Source organism: Coregonus clupeaformis, chromosome 10 (genome assembly GCF_020615455.1).
Source record: "Coregonus clupeaformis isolate EN_2021a chromosome 10, ASM2061545v1, whole genome shotgun sequence".
Lineage (NCBI taxonomy): Eukaryota > Metazoa > Chordata > Actinopteri > Salmoniformes > Salmonidae > Coregonus > Coregonus clupeaformis.
Genome location: NC_059201.1, coordinates 17435058 through 17455456, shown reverse-complemented (window position 1 = coordinate 17455456; position 20399 = coordinate 17435058). Strand labels below are relative to the sequence as shown.

Here is a 20399-nt window from a genome sequence, read left to right as displayed (position 1 = left end):
GTAAACGTATCTCTAATGCAGTTATTCAAGTGGGCGTGGTGTATCCTGTTTGTGCGTGAAAACGTTATAGAGCAATGACGCAAGAGTTGTTTTGGAGGAAGTGAAAGAGGGGAGAAAGAAATCAGTCGCTAAAAGAACCCAGAGCAAAAGACACAAGCCAACAAAATCGGAACTAAAACATTACTGTGGAGAGAGTCTAAAATACTATTCGGGGAAGCTGCAATCAGAGATTTAAGCATCACAAGCTACGGCCACCAACTCTAAACATTAACATTTTATCTGGCTCGCTTGCTAGCTATTTTGCCAGAGACAGTTATTCAAATCCAGCAAGAATAGGCTGTCCTGAGACAGCAAGTCGGAAAACAGCGTTCTGGTGTGTTGGAAGTTGAAGGTAAGTTATATGATGTAATCTTACCTAGCTATGACAGCAACGTGTGACGGTCGTTATTTCTTACGAAGCTTTTGTTTACCGAAGCGACAGGGGGAATGTGAGAAATGTGTGACCGTCAGTGGGGCGGCTTCTATTGCTGACGAATTTAGCAATAGGTCGGGGACGGTCACGGTGTATAAATCTAACCGTGGGCGTCGTGTCCAACAACCGAGTCGCAAATGTATGATGTTCAGGACCTTCCAAATAACTAATCGACGATGTTTTAAGAGAAAGAACGCGATAGAGGGGATGGGTCAAAGAGATGGATAGACTGTGCGAGCGTGTGTCAGTCCTTGCATGTGTGTGAATCAGGTGGTTGGTGCATTAGTGCATGTCAGACAGCAAAAAGAGCCACACTTATCTAGGATTCTGAGTCAAAGGAACCTCACTAACGGAATGTGTTGTGTGTAACATTGTTTGTTAGATATGTTACACGTGGTATATCGTATGCCAACGAGTCGATTTTAAAACAAATGTCTTTTAGGCATCAGCCTGAGCTTGGGGAAATCTTTCTCCCATGTGATCGACTTCTAGACTATAGTGTCATGGGTTGCAGATTAGAAGGCGAGGACTGGGGTTGTTACAGAAACAAAGCCCTGCAGTAGGATTTCTATAAATCCCTATTATACTAGTATATATTATGACAACTATTCATCAGTATTTAGGTTATTTTCAGTTGGAGTGTTGGATCTAAAATAGTTTCATTACAATCGATGCATATATGGCTGCGTGTAAACAGGCAGCCCAATTCTGATCTTTTTTCACTAATTGGTCTTTTGACCAATCAGATAATCTCTGAAAAATATCTGATGTGATTAGTCAAAAGACCAATTAGTGGGAAAAAGATCAGAATTGGGCAGCCTGACTGAACACAGCCATACTACAGATAGAACAAGCAGCCAGCTGTTTGATGTATAAATCTGAAGCATCCAGTTAGAATTTCCAATCCTTACCATGGTGAGGAGAGGAAGCCCAGTGGCTGGCAGTGGGAGAGTATTGAGTGAGATGGAACTTGGCCGACATTCTGGGGTAGGGACCTCCCAAGACGTATCTGCTAGCAGGTACTCATAGAGTTCCAGTCATTGCGCTAACGCTAGTCAGCGTTGGCTCGTGAAATTACATCTAACTTCCTTCATACTAGACACAGAGACATAAAAATGGGATCCAGGAGTTCATCTGACTCCGGGGAAGTAGATAAAAGGCAAACATCCCGAAGTATCCCTTTAACGTTACCACAGAGTTGAACATTCTTAGCACAGCATTTGCTTTATATTTGGGCAGAGCATCCATTGTTTGTCACGACACCCAACACCTTACCATGACACTTAACATAACAGTATAAGGCCAGTGTACATTTTTGCCACTTTATTGAGCTGTCAAGCTTCTATTTACTCAGCACTCACCGTAGAAGCGGTAACAGTTAGTTCGCTCTCCTCTCTGACTGGTGTAGTTGCTTTGGGTGATGGTGTCCAGTCTTGCTGTAGCGTGCCAAGGAAAGATAGGCTTATAGCCATGTAAAAAGAGCTCTCTTCAGGACAAATAATGAAATGCAAATAAAAGTCTAATTCTATGAAGAACTGCATTTTCCCCAAGCTTTTCCTCTTCATCTTATAACGGTCCTTTTCGGTGGATTAAACTTAGATGCAAATACATCCGTAAAAGGCTAATATCAGCCGATAATATCGGTCAGGCTCTATTAATCTGACTGTTGGCCTGGCTGCTACATTGTTGTTTCCCATGATAAATACGCTGGATTTGAATGGGTCACTCATGTCGTCAATGTTTCAGTATAGCATTGGGGAGCTTTTCTATTATGATAGGACTATGCTGGGCTGACATGGTTCGCTCCAATGACACTGCACCAGGTGTGTGCCTTTTAGATGGCTCCATTGAGAGAGTATGTCCTCAGAAGTTGGGAGTATGGCAGTAGTATTGAAGTGTAATCACAATCACTTATTAAAACTGCAGTCTGGGAACGGACACCCTGGGAAAGAGTAGAGTTTTATGGTTGGGTCATTCTCTAGCCTCTGTAACGGGAAACATGATCTAGTCCTCAGACTCACTTCCTGTGAGTGAGTGAGTGGGTGGGTGTGTGTGTTAGAGAGAGAATGAATGATGTCTTCCTCGTGACTTGGCCAGCAGCTTAGGGAACGCATGACTGGAATGAATGGAGCTCAAGTCTGATTGGCCCAGTGGAATAGCACTGACTCTACACAGATTGCTAAATCACACACATTATAGCATTGTCTTACACTCATTGTGCAGAGCTATGGATTTCAACCCCAGCGATCTGTTTGAAACTATTGGAATATAAGATATCTAGAGAAATCAAGTCAATATACTTGCAATAATGACTTTTGTGTTTAGGTAGGGCAGGGGTGTCACTCATTTTGCCCCGGGGCACCACATTCGGTCTTCATTATGGTTCGTATCCCGGGAGTGTCACACTGAAAATGTCATTTTTCTCAGTGTGCTTTTTCACTAAACTTTATGGATTTGAAAGGAAATGACTGGTAAAGGGAAACTCCCTCTAGGCCTACACCAATCAAATGCTTTTAAATTTGTAGGGAGTAGTGAACGAGTGCACACTTCAGGGGGAAGGAGAGATTATTGGGACACAACCCTGATTTTGTGTGTGTGTGTGTGGTCTCTCCTCAGACACGACAGAATGACATCCAGGAAGAAAGTGCTCCTGAAAGTCATCATCCTGGGGGATTCTGGGTAAGTCACCGAATATTGGTGTTCTTTCTGTTTGACCACAGTGTTTAGTCTTCCACTTTGATCAGAGAATGCAGTTTGGGTGTGCCAGATTCATTAGAACTACAGCCTACTAGTCTTCCTGTCCAACCAGACTGCTGTTGGTTGGTTGTCCCACACATCTACAGTGCCTTCAGAAAGTATTCACACTAGGGTTGGGCGGTATCCAGATTTTCATATCGTCATATCGTCATTTTCATATCTTTCATCCCGGATATAAGGTATTACTAGCTTAGTACAAAAGGGGGCACCAAAGAAATGCAAAAAAGCCCATTGGGTGTCTTATTACCAGAATGCTAACAAAATTAGCACAAGTAATAGCGAATTTCCATGGAGGCTGTTGGCTAAATATGTTAACGCGCGCAAACGAAAAAAACAAATAGCAAAGACAGGCAATCCAGCTCATAAAGTTATACATATTTAGGTAGGAGCTACCAAATGACATTTTTGTTGAGTTTGGACATTTACAATTGAATGTGAAAGAGATACATTTTACAAATGAACAAAGTTTTGATGCATGCTTGTCTGAAGGAAGAACAGTACTGGCTCTGGAGCAGCATGTGTACAACGCTGTGTCTGGAGTCGCTAGGGCAATGGGCCTGCTTGCTCTGCTGGAGAAGACAGGCGGAGAATGGAGAGAAGCAAAAACGCAAGGACATGTAGATAGTGGCAGCTGTACAAATAACTCATCCAAATGGCTTTGACTTCTCAAACATGGCAGAAAGCTAACACAATACGGTGCCCCGTCACCTTATTAATTCAGCCACTTACTTGGATAAGTAGCAAGTTAAAATTAGGGGTCTCGTTAACGCAGAATAAATGTATTGCTGCATTTTGTAAACGCAGATGTAAAATGCTTCTTAATGTAATTTCTGCTCGTCATCAGATACATTTTGTGCTTCAGTTGCACTTCTCCACTAGAATGAGAATTCACTAATGGGAATTCTATCACTATACAGCGCTCTGACTGATACTGACTGATACTTTTCTCAGTGTAGCCAGCCTACATTTCTCTGGTAAAATGCAAGACTAACTTGAAGCAAAACATTAGGAAATGTAGCTGGCTACATTCTTTCTATGATAAATATTAGAAATATGATGGCCATGCATCGTTTTTGCAAAAAATACCTTGCTTTTTCATTGTAAGCTCTTACTTGTGTGGCTGCCAGCCAAATAGTGTTGCACTTCTGTTGTCATCTGATGAAAATGAAGCTATTTTCTGCTGAATGTGTTGCACTAATGTATTTTCTGTGAAGGAAAATTATAGTTGCACGTGCCTGATCACTATTGAAGTGAAAAAACAGTGTTGACTTTCAATATTAAATGCGACCCCTGTCAATACACAGCTGGACTCACCTGCTCCCGCTTTCTCCTGTTGTGCTATTTACAAACAAACACGTGACTGGCTCAACTGTTCTGGGGAACTATGGTAAGCTTCATAATGTAAAATAATGTGACAGGTGAAATGAAGAACGTGATCTGCTTTATCTCCTAACTTATTGCACAAGTTGACTGCAGGTATTTGCTTAAAAAATAGCTACAAATATAAAAATGTATTGAGAAACTTCAAAGAAATAGTTTCAACGGTATTGAAAAAACTATCCCGTGGCTATTTCCAAATACCCCGGTATACTATTTATACCGCCCAAGCCTAATTCACACCCCTTGACTTTTTCTACATTTTGTTGTGTTACAAAGTGGAATTAAAATGAGTTGAATTGTTATTGTTGGTCAACGATCTACACAAAATACTCTGTCAGTGGAAGAAAAATGTATGAAAAATAAAACACTATCGTCATTAGATAAGTATTCGAACCCCTGAGTTGTTCTTTAAAAGTGCTTTCTCTCCATCTTAAATAAGCATGCCACATTCAAAAAATTCAGAATTAAGAACAGATATAGCCCCTGGTTCACCCCAGACTTGACTGCCCTTTACCAGCACAAAAACATCCTGTGGCGTACTGCATTAGCATCGAACAGCCCCCGCGATAAGCAACTTTTCAGGGAAGGCAGGAACCAATATACACAATCAGTTAGGAAAGCAAAGGCTAGCTTTTTCAAACAGAAATGTGCATCCTGTAGCACTAAACTCCAAAAAGTTTTGGGACACTGTAAAGTCCATGGAGAATAAGAGCACCTCCTCCCAGTTGCCCACTGCACTGAGGCTAGGAAACACTGTCACCACCGATAAATCTACGATAATCGAGAATTTCAATCAGCAGTTTGCTACGGCTGGCCATGCTTTCCACCTGGCTACCCCGGCCACTAGCTCTGCACCCTCCGCTGCAACTTGCACCATCCAAATGCACTCTAGCAAACTTCAGACGGGCCTGGACATGAACTGGCTTAAGCAAAAAAATAAAAATAATTATATATATATCTATATATACACACACGTTAGAATCACCTTTGACAGCGATTACAGCTGTGCATCGTTCCCTAAGAGCTGTCCACACCTGGATTGTGCAACATTTGCCCATTTTATTCTTTTCAAAATTCAAGTTCTGTCAAATTGGTTGTTGATATCATTGCTAGACAATAATTTTCAGTTCTTGCCATAGATTTTCAAGCAGATTTAAGTCAAAACGTTAACTCTGCCAATTAGGAACAATCACTGTCTTCTTGGTAAGCAACTCCAGTGTAGATTTGGCCTTGTGTTTTAGGCTATTGTCCTGCTGAAAGGTGGATTTGTCTCCCAGTGTCTGTTGGAAAGCAGACAACCAGGTTTTCATCTAGGATTTTGCCTGTGCTTTGCTCCATTCCATTTCGGTTTTATCCTGAAACTCCCCAGTCCTTGATGATTACAAGCATACCCATAACATGATGCAGCCACAACTATGCTTGAAAATATGGAAAGTGGTACTTGGTAATGTATTGTGTTGGATTTGCCCCAAATGTAACACTTTGTATTCAGGACATAAAGTTCATTGCTTTGCCACATTTTTTGCAGTGTTACTTTAGTGCCTTATTGCAGACAGGATGCATGTTTTGGAATATTTTTCTTCTGTACAGGCATCCTTCTTTTCACTCTGTCAATTAGGTTAGTATTGTGGAGTATTGTGGACTACAATGTTGTTGATCCATCCTCAGTTTTCTCCTATCATAGCCATTAAACTCTGTAACTGTTTTAAAGTCACCATCGGCCTCATGGTAAAATCCCTAAGCGGTTTCCTTCCTCTCCGGCAACTGAGTTAGGAAGGACGTCTGTATCTTTGTAGTGACTGGGTGTATTGATACACCATCCAAAGTGTAATTAATAACTTAACCATGCTCAAAGGGATATTCAGTGTCTGCTTTTTTCATTTTTTTCATCTACCAGTAGGTTCCCTTTTGCGAGGCATTGGAACATTTCCCTGGTCTTTGTGGTTGAATCTGTGTTTGAAATTCACTGCTCGACTGAAGGACCTTACAGATAATTGTATGTGTGGGGTACAGAGATGAGGTAGTCAGAATGCAACATGCAATTTATTATGTGACTTGTTAAGCACATTTTTACTCCTGAACTTATTTAGGCTTGCCATAACAAAGGGGTTGAATACTTCTTGACTCAAGACATTTCAGCTTTTCATTTTTAAATAATTTGTAAAAAACCCACTTTGACATTATGGGGTATTGTGTATAGGCCAGTGACAAAAAAATTATCAGTTTTATCTATTTTAAATTCAGGCTGTAACGCAACAACATTTTGAAAAAGTCAAGGGGTGTGAATACTTTCTAAAGGCACTGTATGTATCCATTTGATTTATGACTGTTTACTTTTTATTTAACTTATCCTCCCCCTCCTCCCTCTTTCACACTATGTAATGATGATACAGTAGCATCAGATTATGTCACTGCATGCTCAGCACTGCAGGGGAAAACTACAGAGCGTGTGACCACAGTAGAGTGCACCAGAGCACCTCTGATGGGGTTTTAATGGTGTCTGGTGTCTCTCTGTTCCTCATTGATTTTGTCTCGAGCCATCGGTCATGGTTTCTCTTTCACCATTAGGACTGAATAGATAGATAGATGGAATAATGCAGTCATGTTGAATAACCGCTATTAATCTATCTTTTACACCACTCTCCCCTGCTTTTCCCCCCCTTCATCTTTCTCTCCCTCTCAGAGTTGGGAAGACCTCCTTGATGAACCAGTATGTGAATAGGAAGTTCAGTAACCAGTACAAAGCCACAATAGGAGCTGACTTCCTGACCAAGGAGGTGATGGTGGACGATCGGCTCGTCACAATGCAGGTACAGCAACATGGCCACAGCACCACCATCATAGCCACAATATCCATTCATAACGTCACCATATCAACCGCACAGCCTAGCTGACACCATATAAACAGTATAACATAGGAGCACAACAGACATTTTCAGGCCGAGAAGACCCATCAGAAGAGATCAGAAGTGCCAAACAGCTGAATTTACAATATTATAAGGACAGGAGAAGTCTAGGCTTGGATTTCCAGAATGGCGACCGTGAGGTAAGGCGATCTGTTTGGAATTCCCTTTCTTTACTAAAATATCCCTTTTAAATACTGGGCAAACGCGTGGTGGAGGCCGAAACCGGTTTAACAATGGAAAGAATTGCACGAGAAAAGCTCCAGAAAACAGTGGATGAACAAAAATACATAATTACAGGTCTTACTGAAAGATTAAACGGGATAGAGGACTTGAGTCGCTCTTCAAATCTTAATTTTGTAAATTTCCCTGAAAGCTGTGGAACCGGAATGGACGAATTCCTGGAAAAGCTAATACCACAAATACTGGGCCAGGAGAACTTCACACGGGCTCCCACAATTGAACGAGCACCTCGAACAGGCGGCCTGAGAGGGGACACGCGCAGCAAACCAAGGGGCATCATCGCAAAGTTCCTTAACTATAGGGACAAAGATAAATTAAGGCATGATACCGGAGAAATTGATATTAATTGAAAAATGTGTTATTAAAGTGGGCAACATGGTATCATCACGAGTGGATTATCCTTTCTTTATAAAAGAGGGAGACAAACAAACAGGCTGTGCTCAAAGCCCACAATTATGCACCTTTTCAATTATTATTTCCAGCTCTTTGTTGGACAATCATATCGAAATGAATTAATTAACTAAATCCTAAAGTGGAATGTACAAGAAATGTAGTTAGGCCAACTGAACATGTAGCAGATCAATTCTGAAAAATCAAGTGAATAAATGGACGCACTCGCTTTGGCTCGGGCACGGATGTTGATTTAATGTTACAAGTCATTATACCACCCTGCTCTTAGTGATCCACCCGCTCTGTCCCCCGGTGGGTCAAAACGAGTGCTCCCCACATGTTGTTGCGTACAGTACAACGGAACTGTAGGATACTCTAGTGGTTATGGGCCTGTATCCGTTTGTATTTATTTCATTGGAGAATTATATGGAGAGTTGAACAAATGTATATTTTAATATACTATAATGATGCCTAAATAATCAAATTCATTTTATTCTCAATTAACACAGTGAGGGTAAGTGCTTTTTATGTTGTCTTTCTCTTGTTCTAGGAGGGATAACCTATTCCTTTCACTTGGCTTAAAAAAACTAAACAAGAGGGTAGGCTTATCAAGCTGGCCAGGACAAATTATCAATGTATACTTTAGAAGTGTATCATGTATCTCAGAAGGCAGAACCAGCCCTAGACAGGACTCCTTAATAATAGTCACTATATTTACTTAAAAAACTCTAATTATACTAGTTGACTAACATGGACACACAGTATTGACACTCACTCTCCAGTGGTTGGGAATGGGTATGGAAGCTGAACATGCAGCGACCCAGACCTTCTATTGTCGGAGATTACAAATACTGACTCATTTATTTTATATTTAGGCCTAGTTGGATAATCTGCACGTGATTATATCATGTTTCCCACTTTATTAACACATTTTTCAATTCCTATATCAATTTCTCCATTATCACGTGGCCAGTTTTATTAGGCACGTCCATCTGGTACCGGGTCAGACCCCCCTTTGCCTCCAGAACAGCCTGAATTCTTCGGGGCATGGAAACATTGCTCAGTTGGTATCAAAGGACCTAACTTGTGCCAGGAAAACATTCCCCACACCTTTACACCACCACCACCAGCATGTACCGTTGACACCAGGCAGGATGGGGCCATGGACTCATGCTGCTTATGCCAAATCCTGACTCTGCCATCAGCATGACGCAACAGGAACCGGGATTCGTCAGACCAAGCAATGTTTTTCCACTCCTCAAATGTCCATTGTTGGTGAGCGCATGCCCACTGGAGCTGCTGCTTCTTGTTTTTAGTTGATAGGAGTGGAACCCTGTGTGGTCGTCTGCTGCAAAAGCCCATCCGTGACGAGGACCGACAAGTTGTCATTGACCAATAACCTGCATTAAAGGGAATGACTGCTATGGATGCACCAATAAGGTCGCTCTCTCACCTGTGCAACAGTACAGGACAGATTCATGCGGGAAGCATCAAAGGGGAGGTGAAAGAGGAACATGAGGGATTTGTTTTATTTTGTGAATACATGCCCACTAAGAAGCCTGAGGATTGATAAGTGCTATTTCCATTGTAGCTGTTTTATTTAGTGTTTCAACACCTAACATAATGTATGGAGTCAATGTGGTAGAGCATGGCGCTTGCAACGCCAGGGTTGTGGGTTCGATTCCCACGGGGGGCCAGTATGGAAAATTTATGCACTCACTAACTGTAAGTCGCTATGAATAAGAGTGTCTGCTAAATGACTAAAATGTAGGCTGTGAAAAATGTAATACTTAACATATGAATGCATTAACATGTGTGACATGGAATGTCAATGGATAATTAAGGTATTTTCTTATTTGAAAAATAAACTCACCTATCAGCAATAGAAAGTGAAAGGTTTAGGCGAGCTTGGGATGGGTTGACATTCTCCTCCACCTACTCCTCAAGATCCAGAGGAGTATCAATTCTCATTGATAAAAAAAGTCCCATTTAAGTCTACAGAAATGACTACAGACCCAAATGGGTGTTTTTATAACAGGAAACGGGAAACCTGGCACAAGAAAGTCACTTTACTGAATTGCTATTGCCCAAATGAAGACGACCCAAAGTTCCTTAACGACAATATTATAATAGATTTTAAGGAAGTCTGACATACGGTCTGTGATTTACATACTAAGGAAAGGCAAACAACTTGTCACACCAATGGGTTATCAGCATGATTTGATTAACAGTTGATTATAAAGTACTATTTTGGTAGCACTGATGCTAACTTCATGAAGTGGCAACCAAACATGGCTGATTACATGACACAGTGAGTGTGATTAGTTTAAGATCTTAGTTCAGAAGAAAACATGTTGCCCAACAATAGTTCATCCTCTTGCCTTCTGTCACTGTTTCCCTCCCTCCACTCTTCCTTTCGTCGCTCCCTCTACACGTCCTCATGATCAGATCTGGGACACTGCAGGGCAAGAGAGGTTCCAGTCTCTGGGCGTGGCGTTCTACCGCGGGGCAGACTGCTGTGTGCTGGTGTTTGACGTAACTGCCCCCAACACCTTCAAGACTCTAGACAGCTGGAGAGACGAGTTCCTCATCCAGGCCAGCCCCAGAGACCCTGAGAACTTCCCCTTTGTGGTGCTAGGCAACAAGATCGACCTGGAGAACAGACAGGTAGGTGAAAGAGATTATTATATGTGTTAAAACATCTAATGTAAGTTACTGGACCTAATGCTACTTGGTTATTAAAGATGCTAATGTATCACCTCTAGTACTACAGTCACTGGCCCTAATGCTACTGTTGCTAATGTCATCTCCAGTGGAGTTTCAATACATATGATTAATAATTTCTTAGTTACAGGTTATTATCTAATGTATGTGTTTCGAAGTCATAAAAAATAGATGCCCCTTTTTCAATCATTGAATTGGAATTTCAGTTTTCTTACTGAATTGACTGCCCTCAATCGGAATTGAGCCCAACCCTGCTGGTCTCCTCATTGATCTCATCTGATGTTTGTGAATGTCTTTCCATCCACACCCAGGTGACGACCAAGCGGGCTCAGGCATGGTGTCAGAGTAAGAACAACATCCCCTACTTTGAGACCAGTGCCAAGGAGGCAATCAACGTAGAGCAGGCCTTCCAGACCATTGCACGCAACGCCCTCAAACAGGTGGGTGGGCCACGGTTGTCATGGCAGCCCAGGGGAGGGAATGGGTGTTTTTGGTTTTGTTGACCTTTTTTGGGGGGAGTAGTACTTAAGTACTCCTCCCAAAAAGTAGAAGAGCAAAACTTAGATTCCGGTTTTGCCATCTTCTCATCCTCATTCCATCTCTTTTCTTCTTATCAGGAGACTGAGGTGGAGCTGTATAATGAATTCCCGGAGCCCATCAAGCTAGACAGGAATGACAGAGCAAAGACTTCAGCAGAGGCCTGCAGCTGCTGAGGGGGAACAAGGACTATCTTCTGTCTGGCTTTCTGGAACACCCTCCTCTCTCCTCACCTGCTCCCCCTTAGGGAAAGGACTGCATCTCTGGTCTCTGCACCCATGTCACATCCCCCTCCCACCAGAATCACACTAAGTTCCCAGTTACACACACGATGGGTGTATAGCTCCTCACATGCACCTCTAACACACATACCAATGCCCAAAGATCACATGAGAGAAGAATTAGTACACCCCTGCCTGCCTGTTCCTGAATCCATATCATGAGTGAACCCACAACCTGGCCCACCCACCATGTCTGTCTGACTGTGTCCCCTCTTGGCCTCTCAAATTGTGGGGACCAGGTGGAGCCATGTCCTAAGAGTGCAGTGGGGAACTCTAGAAGTGATGGCTGATGCTTTTTTACATGATTATGATATCTTTGTGTCATTGTCCTGAGACATCTTATCCTCTGTATTTTCTGTTTATCAGGAATTTGTTTTGACTTGAAGTTCTATATTGCCTACCTAACTCTTGACAAATAATCAGCTGAATTATACGTTATTTTTGTTCTTATTGGCTGTCGATGTTAAGTTTTAAGCCATCGGAAGCTTATACTGTGCTTGCACTTTGTTGTTTTACAGAAAAAAATGTTTGGGGGGGCTTTAAATGTTAAACACTGATTTGAGCAACGTCAGCTAGACCGACGACAAGCCACAAACAACAATACTGCTCCCACCATAATTCTCTACTACCCCCAGGAAGCCATAAGTAGGCAATGACGAGAAAAGCTGACCACACAAACACAATGAAAGACATGGAGAAAGTTCTTAAGATATTAATACTATTTGCTACTTAATACTACTAGAACTACTGATACTACTATGTGCTGTATGTCCTTCGTCAACCATCTTGTTTCAAAACTAGAATTACAGCTCTGTCCGCTGTTATGTCTGTATTGTCTCTACTGTATCTCTCTCTCTCTGCTGGTAGCTCAGGATGGCAAGAGTGCATAATATTACTTTTTAACAGATTGTGTGCTACTCTTGTGTGTAGATATAACAGGGACAGTGTAAAAAAAATATCAGATGAAACACAATTGGATGATCTTTCTATAAATTACAAAGAAACAGTCCAAGGATTTGCCCTCCTTAACAAAAATAATCAGTGTTATGCCAATGAAGTTGTTGAAAGTAAGTATTGGGATTTCAAAAGTAATAATAAAAAGGTTATTGAATATAAACATCGTTTATGGTTGTCTTATTGCCATGTGTTTTATAAGTGTTGGTGAGTGGTTGCATTCAAAGGTTGATGGGATAAAATGTCATGGCATTACATAGGGAGCCCGTTTTATTTGATTAACTTGAAGACTGCTTAGCTATCTCCATTTTGTTACTCAAATTAAAAGTAAAATAGATGTAACAGAGAGAATTCCGGGAGGAGTATTGCAGATAGCTTGTTTTAAACAGTATTATTTTAAAATCCCCAGTCATCCCTACCGTATCTTATAGGGCTATAATTATTTATTTAATGGATACATTCTCCCTAATGCTACTCAACAAGTTATATGATTGGAACCACATTTATCCTTAAACAATTTCGCCTAATTATGTGCATTAACTAGATTTGTTAGGAATGGCTATTATTATAATCAGGGTCAATTAATAGTATTGGTGCCGCGCGTGATGATAGGGCATACATCTCGATTTGTCAATAGGCTGCCACGCGAGGGCGTTTGCTGTGTTAGTTTACATGAATTAAACGTTTTGTGTTGCAGTGGTATTTCATTTAATCGGGATAGCATTGATCAATTTGGAATGGCCATACTCTACACTGTTGGTTTGCAATTAGTATTTTGTCAAATAATTGACCGTTTTCAAGTATTTTGCTCCTGAAGTGGGTTCCCCCCTCCTATTTGGTGCTGCGAGTGTGGAGTGCCCTCTACTCATTCACTGTTTTCTTTGAGATTTCGACATGGACCGATGTGACCGCAATACAGAAAATAATGCATCGCTTAGGCTTCAGAAAAGTTGCTGGTTATAAAATAATGACTTGGCCAATTACGATAAAATCACCTCCAAACAAAAATCTAAAAGCACATCTTCCAACACACCATTTCCGCACTCTGTGTTGTTGTTCCCAATCACGTCCGTTTGGTTGTTATATAGGCAAGCCAACCCACCACACACATAGCAAACCCGACGGTGATAACAGTGCATTGCAGAACTTCACCTTGGTTTCAAAGTAAAAGCCATGGTGAAAAGCGAGGTGGAGGTGACTATCAACGCGGAGGAGGCTCCAGTGGCAAGTAGGCCTAGTCCAGCCAAAAAGAAGAAGAAGAAAAAGAATAAGAATAAGCCTGGCAGGTACAGTGTGCTTGTGCTAGACGCTGTCAAAATGTTGAATGAGAGAAGCGGTTCGTCTTTGGTAAAAATTTATAATGAAGCCAAGAAGGCGAGCTGGTTCGATGAGCAGAATGGGCGAACCTACCTGCGGTATTCCATCCGAGCGCTGGTACTCAACAACACGCTGATCCAAGTAAAGGGCATGGGGGCGAACGGTTCCTTCAGGCTCAATAAAGATAAGTTCGCGAAAGAGGTACCGAAAAAGACTCCGTCCAAGCCAGCCAAGACCACCACGAAAACTGCCAAAGCATCGACTACCAAGAAGGCAACCGTAGTCAAGCCAAAGGCGAAGAACAGCCCGAAGGCACCTGGTGTAAAGAAGCCCGCGGCTAAACTGAAGAAGCTGGGTGCCAAAAAGGTGAACGCTGCACAGAAGAACAAGAAGCCGAAGAAGGCCAACAAGCCACCAGCCAAGTCACCGAGAAAGAAGTAGCCTAGTCGCTATCGCATACAGAACTTTATTTGAGATTTTTATTTTTATACAGCTTATTTTGTGGTAGTTTTTTTTTTAATGGTTTGTTTCATTGGCATACAATGCATAATCATCAATGGCTTATAGGCTAAAATTTGTTTTCTATGTTTATACTCTCTGCAAGGCAGTGATTGGCTCAGTGGCGTATTGTCAGCGGGACCATGAGTGTAGTGTTGCTTTGAATAACAGGCAACGCCCCCAGTTTTATGTTGTCACTTGTCAGTCTGAGAGATGCCCTGCTACAAAAGTGTTACATTGTAACAAATTTGTTTTTCCCTTTACCCAAAGGTTTCCCCTTACAGATATGAGCAGCAAATGCAGATTGTGGCTTTTCATTATTTTCTAGGTCGTTGACAACATTGCAAAAGTGTATTTGTAATTCTGAGAAACCGATGGTTTAAAAGACTAGGTCTATTTGATGAGAATTGTATTGTCTCTTCAGAAAAGGTGACAATTGCTTCAATGCCAATCTCTGTAAATAAATACCTTAAGTCTTTTCTGCATTTTTGACATGGCATTTTTTTATTTAAGGTGTTACATTTGAATGTGAGGATAATTTCTTCCACTGCCTGTCTTTACCATACATAGACCAATGTCAATACTATTAAGTATCTTATATTCTTTAATTATGTATGTTGGGCACATTGTTTTCAATTAGACAAGTAGTACTAATTTAATTTGAGTTTTTCCCTGTATTGTTCAGCTTCATATTTTCAGATTGTTCTCATAGCTGTAGGAAGAAGGGGTGCTGAGGGTACTGCAGCGCCCCTTGAAAAAAGATATATACAAAAAATCGAAAAGTAGTGCACAGGGCCTTTACTAGTACTGTATTAGCAGACATATATAGCCTGCTGTAGCGCAGCAAAAACATGTTTTACAGCGCCCAATATATCAGTTTATTGCATAAATCTTACATACATTGGATTGCAACTGGTGCCGTAAATTAATCCATTCCAGTTTAATGAATTACAGCGTAGGCTAATCCGAGTGTCGGCTATGACACAATGTAAATGGAGAAGGCTAAAATGTGGTCAGCGGCAGATCAAAATAGCAGCATGAAGCCTCTGGTGAACAGAGTTGTCCATGGTGCTGTCATTCAAGGTCCTTTATTACCCTGTTCATAATGAGCGCAGGACAGTTGCATTTTGGCTTCTGCTCATCTGGATGAAACCAGCGGGGAACACATGCAGCACACAGACACCACGGCTACAGACCTACCACAGATCTTACTTGCAGTTGTGATGTGCTATTTTTTTTTAGGTTAGGTAGTGCAAAAAAAATATGTAAATGATGTCATTTCCTCAATCAAAGTTTGTACCTACAGATGTAGCCTATTGAATCAGCCTATCATTACAGGGCTCTCCAACCCTGTTCCTGGAGCGTTACCATATTGTAGAGTTTCACTCCAATCCCAGTTCTAACTAACCCGATCCATCTTATTAAACAGCTCATTATTAGAATCAGGTGTTCTAGATTAGGGTTGGAATGAAAACCTACAGGATGGTAGCTCTCCAGGAACAGGGTCCGAGAGCCCTATTATAAAATATGAATAAAATGCATCCTCCAATTGCAACATCTGCCTATGCCCACACATATTGTCTCAAGAAAATGTAATATTTTTAATACCCTCAAACAAGTTAGGCATACCTCATTTCAAAATAGGCCAACATCACTGTCAATTGTGAATGATAATTATTCTCGTTTTACCTGTGAAACTGCATCTGCATGCCAGTCATTTGATTGATTTCAATCAGTTTCATGGGAATAGCCTATGCATTTCGATCTTCTTGAATTACTGTTTTGTGAGTGAATTAGCGCACATGATATTAACAAACTTTGAACCTTTCTTGTATTTTGTTTAATTGAAAGCGTATATCCTGCCTAGTGGGTCTGTTGAGTTTTGGCGCATGAGATAAAAAAAAAGAAACCCTATTCAGCTTCAGCTAACCATCCTAAAATCTCGATATAAATTTTAAGAATCTCAAATGTGGAGTGGATTTTGATTTGTTTGACACTTTTTTGGTTACTGCATGATTCCATATGTGTTGTTTCATGGTTTTGGGGTCTTCGCTATTATTCTACAATATGGAGGGTAGTAAAGGTGAAGGGGGACCCTTGAATGAGTGGGTGTCCAAACTTTTGACTGGTAGTGTACATATTACCTCAATTACCTCGACTAACCTGTGCCCCCGCACAGTATCCCCTGTATATAGCCTCCCTACTGTTATTTTATTTTACTGCTGCTCTTTAATTATTTTTATTTTTTACTTATCTATTTTTTACATAACACTTATTTTTCTTAAAACTGCATTGTTGGTTAAGGGCTTGTAAGTAAGCGTTTCACTGTAAGGTCTACACCTGTTGTATTCGGCGCATGTGGCAAATACGATTTGATTTGATTTGATTTGAAACGGAGGTGTTTTTGGTGTAAATTTAACATTAGCCTATAGGCCTACTATGCTATGCTATTATATTCGGTTCTGTTACGTAAAATACGAATTAATCGTTATGTGATCTTGCAAGACATTGATTAAGCTTTGATCTAACTTTACTAAACGAGCACCATTGTGAGAAGTGATAATCTTCTATTTGTAATAATAATAATAAATGATGAGTAGTACTATTAGGCGTAGGCAACAGATCTTGATAAGTGTTATTGTAAACGATTGGAGCACCCTTCGTGGTTCTAAAAGGACAGCGCTAAGTAAACTTTGATTTGATTAGCTTGCACACATGGTTACAATATACAGTGGGGAAAAAAAGTATTTAGTCAGCCACCAATTGTGCAAGTTCTCCCACTTAAAAAGATGAGAGAGGCGTGTAATTTTCATTATAGGTACACGTCAACTATGACAGACAAATGGAGAAAAATAAATCCAGAAAATCACATTGTAGGATTTTTTATGAATTTATTTGCAAATTATGGTGGAAAATAAGTATTTGGTCACCTACAAACAAGCAAGATTTCTGGCTCTCACAGACCTGTAACTTCTTCTTTAAGAGGCTCCTCTGTCCTCCACTCGTTACCTGTATTAATGGCACCTGTTTGAACTTGTTATCAGTATAAAAGACACCTGTCCACAACCTCAAACAGTCACACTCCAAACTCCACTATGGCCAAGACCAAAGAGCTGTCAAAGGACACCAGAAACAACATTGTAGACCTGCACCAGGCTGGGAAGACTGAATCTGCAATAGGTAAGCAGCTTGGTTTGAAGAAATCAACTGTGGGAGCAATTATTAGGAAATGGAAGACATACAAGACCACTGATAATCTCCCTCGATCTGGGGCTCCACGCAAGATCTCACCCCGTGGGGTCAAAATGATCACAAGAACGGTGAGCAAAAATCCCAGAACCACACGGGGGGTGGTAGTGAATGACCTGCAGAGAGCTGGGACCAAAGTAACAAATCCTACCATCAGTAACACACTACGCCGCCAGGGACTCAAATCCTGCAGTGCAAGACGTGTCCCCCTGCTTAAGCCAGTACATGTCCAGGCCCGTCTGAAGTTTGCTAGACTGCATTTGGATGATCCAGAAGAGGATTTGGAGAATGTCATATGGTCAGATGAAACCAAAATATAACTTTTTGGTAAAAACTCAACTTTCAAAGAATGCTGAGTTGCATCCAAAGAACACCATACCTACTGTGAAGCATGGGGGTGGAAACATCATGCTTTGGGGCTGTTTTTTCTGCAAAGGGACCAGGACGACTGATCCGTGTAAAGGAAATAATGAATGGGGCCATGTATCGTGAGATTTTGAGTGAAAACCTCCTTCCATCAGCAAGGGCATTGAAGATGAAACGTGGCTGGGTCTTTCAGCATGACAATGATCCCAAACACACCGCCCGGGCAACGAAGGAGTGGCTTCGTAAGAAGCATTTCAAGGTCCTGGAGTGGCCTAGCCAGTCTCCAGATCTCAACCCCATAGAAAATCTTTGGAGGGAGTTGAAAGTCTGTGTTGCCCAGCGACAGCCCCAAAACATCACTGCTCTAGAGGAGATCTGCATGGAGGAAAGGGCCAAAATACCAGCAACAGTGTGTGAAAACCTTGTGAAGACTTACAGAAAACGTTTGACCTGTGTCATTGCCAACAAAGGGTATATAACAAAGTATTGAGAAACTTTTGTTATTGACCAAATACTTATTTTCCACCATAATTTGCAAATAAATTCATTAAAAATCCTACAATGTGATTTTCTGGATTTTTTTTCTCTCAATTTGTCTGTCATAGTTTACGTGTACCTATGATGAAAATTACAGGCCTCTCTCATCTTTTTAAGTGGGAGAACTTGCACAATAGGTGGCTGACTAAATACTTTTTTTCCCCACTGTACCTTATTACAGAATAAAATAAAACAGAGGGGTGAACTATCAATTCATATAATTTATTTGCATAGATTTAATCAAATCAATTGACCAAGTAGTGAACATAAATCATTAATATGTAGAATTGCAGGCATTTCGTTTTAAAACAGCCATAAAAATCAAGCTTTTGGTGTGGTGTATTCATGCATCTCAATAAACTATAACCTAAATGCATTATTACCTCCAACTTGGCCCAAGCAGGGTTACAGCAACTTCCAGAAAGGGTCAGGCTCTTGGGCTTTGTGGTGGCCACTCTGGTTTGGGTGTCCTCGGCAAAATGGTGTCACTGTAACCAAGTGGTCACATATCGTTCTGAGTTCCCTGCGCAAGAGCAGGTCTGTGGAGATTTATGAACATCAACGCAGACACGTTAATTTAGATATTTTTTTCAACTTTCTTATGTTCTTAACTTGTCAAGCCTCCAACGGGCCTCCGCAGTGCACACATGTAGCCTACAAATTTATTTGGTTTGTCATTCTATTGTTTTTATTGAATTTTTGTGGTAATTAAATATAATTTATTTAGAATTGATCAGAATACATTTTCCATGTATTCTCAAATTGAAAAAAGTGAGGCGCTCCCCCAGCACTACACACTTGCTTACTTGTGAAGCGAAGGCAGCTGCACAACGCTATTTCATCAATAAAAAAAAATTGTCACAAAAGTAGTGCATTTACTAGTACTGTATTAGAGGACCGATAGTCTTCTGTAGCTCGGCCATGTTTGTTTTGTTTTTTGCCGCAGCCCCCCCACCCCCAAACTACTTTCCGCGGCAATGATTGTTCTATTACTATTACTACACAGCATCTTCAGAATCTCTCATTCCCTTTTATAGTCAGTTCACATTACCTGCCTTTAGTGGTGGCTTGAGATCAAGAGCTAATTACACAACAGGGCTTAGAACATCCAAGTTAAACATTGTCTTCACAATTGAAGTGTGTAACGGTACAATCCTTTTCAAGATCATATGTAGTTTAGTCAATTTACACATGGGGCCTACACACTCAACAAATGCAAAGATCTAATGGGACAGAATCTGGCTCTGGAGCAGAATCTTGCACACTGCAGCTCTTTTAGAATCACAAAATGAAATCGTTAATAATAAAGAATCAGATAATTGTACAATAAGACCCACGAAGACTATGGAAACAGACCTTTGTACGTTTCCCCCCTATTGGCAAAAATAGTGGAGAGATCCTTTTACCTTATAAGGAAGAAAACACCAGCCAGACACGTTTTAGATTGATAAGAATAATGAGACAAAATCACTATCATTCAGTTTAACCATTTCTAGATTGAGTACTGTTCTCATATGAAGAATGAGAGAACCCAAATAATTCAGAATTCTCTTTTATATGAACATTTTGCTACTTGTGAAAGATATCATCAAAATGTTCTCATCCTATTTAAATTGGGAAATTATGTAACCAAATACTGAAAACCACCAACAATGGCTTTTAAAAATATAATACAAGTGTTCAATGTTTGTCTGCTACATTCAAACAATTAATTGTACAGAAAAATCTTCGTCTTGACGATATACGCTCCCCTATGAAGTTTTGTACATGGTATGTTCCGCTGAGCGCAGA

At 40.8% G+C, this 20399-nt stretch overlaps 2 protein-coding genes across 3 annotated transcripts; both read left to right on the top strand.

The window, feature by feature from the left end:
* Positions 1-60: 60 nt before the first annotated feature.
* On the top strand, positions 61-12804 carry LOC121575235 (ras-related protein rab7). 2 transcript variants are annotated; one of them, XM_041888201.2, is made up of 6 exons: positions 61-391; positions 3089-3151; positions 7293-7419; positions 10594-10812; positions 11181-11309; positions 11487-12804. In XM_041888201.2, exons 2-6 carry the CDS (start codon positions 3099-3101, stop codon positions 11580-11582), a joined length of 624 nt encoding a protein of 207 aa, XP_041744135.1. In that variant the 5' UTR covers positions 61-391; positions 3089-3098; the 3' UTR covers positions 11583-12804. The 2 variants fall into 2 exon arrangements, with proteins under 2 accessions (XP_041744135.1, XP_041744136.1); XM_041888202.2 differs by lacking the exon at positions 61-391 and adding an exon at positions 2723-2854.
* A 953-nt stretch (positions 12805-13757) lies between these two features.
* LOC121575234 (histone H1.10) lies at positions 13758-14941 on the top strand. The gene has a single exon (XM_041888200.2). The coding sequence runs from the start codon at positions 13815-13817 to the stop codon at positions 14397-14399; it is 585 nt and encodes a 194-aa protein (XP_041744134.1). The 5' UTR covers positions 13758-13814; the 3' UTR covers positions 14400-14941.
* Positions 14942-20399: the final 5458 nt, after the last annotated feature.